The 6,805-nt window shown below is 37.1% G+C and overlaps 1 protein-coding gene across 1 annotated transcript in view; it reads right to left on the bottom strand.

Moving 5' to 3' along the window:
- Positions 1 to 694: 694 nt before the first annotated feature.
- Positions 695 to 6,805, bottom strand: part of SLC33A1 (solute carrier family 33 member 1) — a 31,986-nt gene continuing 25,875 nt past the window's right edge. The window contains 2 exon segments of the mRNA XM_017855100.1: positions 695 to 2,523; positions 4,166 to 4,381. Coding sequence (XP_017710589.1) covers positions 2,356 to 2,523; positions 4,166 to 4,381 — 384 coding nt within the window. The 3' untranslated portion in view covers positions 695 to 2,355.

The raw sequence follows: 6,805 nt of genomic DNA, 5'->3' as shown, positions 1-6,805 counted from the left end.
TTTTAGTACTACTGATTTACAGTAAACAGATCCTCAGATTTAGGTAGATCATTTTTACATGCCATTAGTGATCAATGTATGCAACACAGTTGCACATAGCTATTATTTTGGCATGCATTACAAACATGTATTCAAATTACCAGTAACTATAATTTTTTGTGTTTATTTCTAGGGCAACTTAATTAATGGCTTTCACCTTAAAGGCTTAAAATGTTTTAAAACTTCAAGTCATTGAAGATGTACTGACATTAAAACTATGTTTGAAGTCTGGGTGCAGTGGCTTATGCCTGTAATCCCAGCACTTTGGGAGGCTGAGGTGGGTGGATCACTTGAGGTCAGGAGTTCAAGACCAGACTGGCCAACATGGTGAAACCCCACCTCTACTAAAAATACAAAAATTAGCCAGGTGTGGTGATGTGCGCCTGTAGTCCCAGCTACTCAGGAGGCTGAGGCAGGAGAATTGCCTGAACCTAGGAGGCAAAGGTTGCAGTGAGCCGAGATTGCACCACTGCACTCCAGCTTGGACAACAGAGCGAGACTGTTTCAATTAAAAAAGAAAAAACAAACAACAACAACAAAAAACTATGTTTGAAAGTATGTATAATTTGTAATAATATAAATGGGAAGAAATAAAAGGTTATTTTGGCAATCTGAGTTTCTTAATCCAAAATTAAAATCAAAACACATTTCATATGTAAGAGTTAAGTGAGTTTTTTCTTTATTAATACATGATAATGGACAACCATGTGACAAAGTACTGCAGTGTATGGTTTGGTGGCGTCTCCTTGCCTCTAGGATGGGATTTTTTCCAGGCGATTCTTCAGGATCTGACATCGATGCCCAACACAGGCTTTTTAATGGCAATGCATGAGTTTTAGAGGTCACTGCCCCATCTTTCTTCAGGTGCTGTGTGCCATTTTCTCCCACCCATTTTATCCTCCATTACTTATAAAAACACCACTCTAAAATTCAGCCTATGTTATAAAATTAACATAATCAGTAGTACACATTGTTCCACAATGATAAAATTAAGACTCATAATGTACTATCTTGTTTGCTCTAACTTTTGAAGGATTTCTATACTCTCTAAAGAGTCAGAGTAATACATAACACAAAACATGCAAAGAACCTTATCACTGGGTGTATATAATATGCTGGGAATACTAAAGTACTCAAAAGCTTAATTTTCTTGGAATAGCAACTGTCCACTGAAAATTACAGATTCAAACAAAAGGTTATGTGTTAATAAATGAAAATACAGTACCTGATTTGGCATAAATTGTGAGATCTTCACTAGTAAAGTGCTTAATTAAGAAACATTTTTCCACTATTAATTTGTCAGAGGCACAAAATATCTTTGTGTCTCTCTTTAAAGTATTAGTTTTTTAAATTATGGTACTGTCCATTTAAATTTTACTTAATCAGAAAGCTTTACTGTTTTTTTTCCTCTCAGCAATTAAAAAAAAAAACTACTTGAAGAATAACATTTAATTTTTATTTTCAAAATGTTGCCATAAACATACATCCAACACTGAATTTGATCCCCTCCATTGGCTGTCTGTGTGCCATGAAGCACTTGTGACAGAAAACATATGTAAGCTTAGGGTAAAAGTTTATAAGGAATCAAAGTATCTTCCAAAAAGAGGGGGTAGGGACAAGAGTAATCAATAAGTTTAAAAATCATAACTTTCATTTTATAAAAAATAGTTTGAATAATTTTCTTATAAATCTTTAATGCTTACAAAAGCAGGAAATACATTTAAAATAGTCTTTTAACACAGATTCATTTGTACAATATGGTCATAAGAAAATAACAACTAAAATGACATTTCAGTAGTCTATATTCTCTTCTCAGCGAATTCCACATAAAATTTAACTAATTTACAATTCAAAATAACATTTTAACTGCCAACAATGTCAGACTAGTTGTGGTTAGTACCTGAATATCAAGTTCTTCTCCATTTTATATATTGTACCACAATTTTAAATACAGATCCAGCAGTTATAGGTACTAATAACTATACTTAACTACATGGTTACCACCCATGACTACTGCATTGCAGCTTAAAACATGCTTTAGTCAGTAAATTTAAAAGATATAAATCAAATAACGAGGCCAGAAAAGTTGTTTTAGAATTTCCTGACCTTAAGTAAACTTTAAACACATGGACAAGGCAAAGAAAAATTATGATCAAATATACAGAGAGGTTTCTATTTTTTCAACCATTTGGCATTTTATATTATTAATTTCATTGTTTAAAATAGTATTTTATATTCCTGTGCACTGATTATCATTGCTCTCCGAATTAAAACTAAACTACAATTACCTTTCTAGAATGTCCAGTAGTGTATATATTAATTGCTCCTTTTGCATTTCCATGAAGTTGATCCTTCATCCTGTAACTTTTTAAATTTTGGACCAAGAAAGAACCACCAACCAAATCCAATGAAAACACAAATAATGGACTCCACATAATAACCATCCAGGGCTGTAACACATGAGCCACCCAGTTTTTTGCAAAGCTGTAAAAATAAAACTATAATAAATAATCTACAATTTCAAAATGGAAGTATTCAGCAATTAACATGCTTCTACTTTATAACTAATTAATCAAAATATATTTTTCTTAAAACATTTCAGTATTTCACTGAATTCCAATGACAAAATATGTTAATGTATTTTAATCTCTCTAATGCTACTAACAGGATTAAAAACAATTTTCAGTTCTTGCTGTAAACAATACTCATTTTCTTTTTTGAGGCAGAGTCTCACTTGTTGCCCTAGCTGGAATGCAGTGGTGTGATAAGGGCTCACTGCAATCTCTGGCTCCTGGGCTCAAGCAATCCTCTCACCTCAGCCTTCTGAGTAGCTAAGACCATAGGCGTGCACCACCATGTCCCGTTAATTTCTATATTTTTTGTAGAGATGGTGTTTCACCATGTTGCCCAGGGTGGTCTTGAACTCCTGGGCTCAAGCAATCTGCCTGCTTCAGCCTCTCAAAATGCTGCAATTACAGGTGTGAGCCACCACACCCAGCTAAATATCTATTTTCTTTTCTTTTCTTTTTTTTTTTTTTAGAGACGGAGTCCCGTTCTGTCGCCCAGGCTGGAGTACAGTGGTGCGATCTCAGCTCACTGCAACCTCTGCCTCCCAGTTTTGCAATTCTCCTGCCTCAGCCTCTTAAGTAGTTGGGACTACAGGCACACACTGCCACGTCTGGCTAATTTTTTGTATCTTAGTAGAGACGGGGTTTCACTGTGTTGCCCAAGTTGGTGTTGAACTCCTGAGCTCAGGCAATCCACCCACTTCAGCCTACCAAAGTGCTAAGAATACAGGCGTGAGCCACTGCACCTGGCCCGAATATCTATTTTCACCATGTAGCTTTCATATTCGGAAATGTGAAGAGATTTCCAGTCCATCTAATCTAGAAGTAGACTAATGTCACTTTGAAAGAATTCATCAACAAACCACTCACTATTCAGGTTTAGTTATAACTGTTATATGAATAGCCAATGGACATTCCCTTTTTCTATCACTACAAAACTTAAGCTATTAATTATGCATCTATTTATTTATTCATTTATTTATTTTTGAGACAGAGTCTCGCTGTGTCACCCAGGCTGGAGTGCAGTGGCGTGATCTCGGCTCACTGCAACCTCCGCCTCCTGGGTTCCCGCCATTCTCCTGCATCAGCCTCCCAAGTAGCTGGGACTACAGGCGCCCACTACCACACCCGGCTAATTTTTTGTATTTTTAGTAGAGACGGGGTTTCACTGTGTTAGCCAAGATGGTCTCAATCTCTTGACCTTGTGATCTGCCGGCCTCAGCCTCCCAAAGTGCTGAGATTACAGGCGTGAGCCACCGCGCCCAGCCTTAATTATGCATTTATATAGTGCCTGCTGTGTAGGATAGTGATCCTCAAGGTGGGGGAAAAAGAGATTGCCTCTCCTTTACTGAGAAACGCCTTTAAGAGAACTAGTCTTCCTGATTTGAATTATTATACCCCTCAGCCTTGATGTGAAAGAAAAAGTATATGTAGATTTCTATACCAGAACCTATGGACAGATATGATTTTTAAAAAAGACATAGTACTTCTAGAGGCAAAACAAAGATATTATTATCTTAGTATTAGCTTAATGTTATCTAAAATTAAAACATACTTACCTCAACAGCATCAGGTGTTCGACAATTCTGGTTTGATGCTCCTACACACTCTTTTACTGTGAGGGGATCTACAAGCCAAAGAGCTACTGTAGAAGGCCAGTTTCCTCCCAGATTGGACACGGTATTTAAAAGGGTCATGTATGTTCCTCCAATAAGTGGATCACTAACCTTTGCATTGAAAGCCATTATAGAAACATACATGCTGTACACTGTAACCTACAGGAAAAACGTAAAACATCTTTAGTATGATTATAAAGCTTATAAAGCTACAGTCTAAATTAAGAACATCAAAATCATAAACCTGAAAATTAATTTTCATGATATTGAACTCAATTCAACAAATACTCATCAAGCACCTACTATAGGCCAGGCTTTAAGATCACAGCAATACAAAGATGTGACCTTGGTCCCTCTGTGACACTGAAGAATTTATTCTAGGTTGGAAAATAGGGAATAAATAATTATAAATATAGCAAGTATTGTAAATAGAAGTGCACACATTATGTTACTGGAGCATAAATATAAATGAGATTAATTATACTACAAGTAGTCAAGAAAGACACCACAGAGAAAATGTTAGATGAGGTGGCATTAAAGGATGCATAATGCACACAGCAAAATGCAAAACCTCATATTTGTACTGTACCTAAATATATATCATATATTGCACGTGTATATATACGTATTTATATGTATGCATTTATTACACATATAAATACTCAAATATTTAAAGAAATAGGAATATATATATTTTCTCCTTCATATACACAAGAAAAGTATTTCAAAATTTATGTGATAAACTGGAGAAAAACATCCTTAAGAGGCAAAAAGTACTTAAAAGGCAAGAAATAACCTTTAATTTAGAAAGATGGAAACAAACTGTGTTTCCATAATGGTATTCCTTTGAATATTGTTTTGGGGTGTTCACAGAAAAGGAGTTCCAAAGTCAAATAAGACTGAAAGACATTAACTTACACAAAATTGGTTCATTTCATTGTATGCCTTTTGAAATCTTTACAACATAAACTCCTTGAGGGCAGGGATTTCGGCGTGATTTATTCATTTACATTTCAGTACTCAGAATGGTTTCTGGCAGGGAATAGGTGTTCACTTAGTAATTGTTGAAGAAGCTGGGTGGCAGTGGCTCACGCCTATAAACCCAGCACTTTGGGAGGCCAAGGCGGGTGGATAATCTGAGGTTAGGAGTTCAAGACCAGCCTGGCCAATGTGGTGAAACCCCGTCTCTACTAAAAATACAAAAATTAACTGGGTGCAGTGGCGCTCACCTGTAATCCCAGCTACTTGGGAGACTGAGGCAGGAGAATCACTTGAACCCGGGAGGCGGAGGTATTACAGTGAGCCGAGTGCCACTGCACTCCAGCCTGGGCAACAGAGTGAGACTCTGTCTCCAAAAAAAAAAAAAAAAGTGTTGAAGGACTCATTAAGGCGCTACTTACAGAGGGCTTATGTCATACATCATTTCTCGAATTTACTTGGCCTTGTACCTTTTTTCCCCCATAAAGCATCTGGTTATCTCAGTTTCAGTGACTATGCTTCAGGAAATTCTCAAATGAAATACAAAGCTAAATAAGTACTTTTTGGGCTATAACCTACCGATAGAAATACTAAAGCATTGACTAGTTAAAGCACTTCTTCAACCTTCTATTACACGCCTAGCATTAACTAAGCATGTGCAAAGCAGAAAAAGAATTGTATTTGGCAGTCTGGCCTCAATAATTTTATAGGCATAGAATTTAGTCAGACATGACCCCCTACGGATTTCTCCTAAATGATTTACTGTATGCACAAAACTACTAAGATTACCTGGTAGTCATATTTTTAGGTTTCAGTTAAAACTAAGTAATACATTAGCAAATACAACTTTCAAAGGATGTAAGCTAGAAAAATCCAAAGTGACTCAGAAATATGCATTAGCAATAACTGCAGTTAAGTCCCAAAGGTTATTTCTGGGCCTTTGCCATTTACTTGAGTCACCTGCATCCAGAACAAAAAAATCTCATTCCGGGCCAGGCACAGTGGCTCACGCCTGTAATCCCAGCACTTCGGGAGGTTAAGGTGGGTGGATCACCTGAGGTCGGTAGTTCTAGACCAGCCTAACCAATATGGAGAAACCCTTGGCACATGCCTGTAATTCCAGCTACTTGGAAGGCTAAGGCAGAAGAACTGCTTGAATCCTGAAGGCGGAGACTGCGGTGAGCCAAGATCGCACCATTGCACTCCAGCCTGGGCAACAAGAACGAAACTCTGTCTCAAAAAAAAAAAAAAAAAGTCTCATTCTGCAACAGCAGCTTAGGCTAGAGCAAAGTGGGGATTCCTTCTTTTAGGGATTACAAACATATTTAAGAAAGAAAGAAAAGGCAGCTTGACACAGCTTTCAAAATCATAAAGAATAAGTCATAACTTTCAATACAGAAGCTAAGCCAGAGCCAGGCATGGTGGCTCACGCCTGTAATCCCAGGACTTTGGGAGCCCAAGTTGGGCAGATTATTTGAGGTCAGGAATTCAATACCAGCCTGGCCAATATGGTGAAACCCTGTCTCTACTAAAAATACAGACAATTAGCAGGGCGTGGGCAGTGGGCAACCAAGCCAGACTGCGTCTCAAAAAAAAAAAAAAAAA

Source organism: Rhinopithecus bieti, unplaced genomic scaffold (genome assembly GCF_001698545.2).
Source record: "Rhinopithecus bieti isolate Rb0 unplaced genomic scaffold, ASM169854v2 scaffold_2454, whole genome shotgun sequence".
Lineage (NCBI taxonomy): Eukaryota > Metazoa > Chordata > Mammalia > Primates > Cercopithecidae > Rhinopithecus > Rhinopithecus bieti.
Note: the sequence above shows the minus strand (reverse complement) of the source record. Positions and strands in the feature narration are given on the sequence as shown.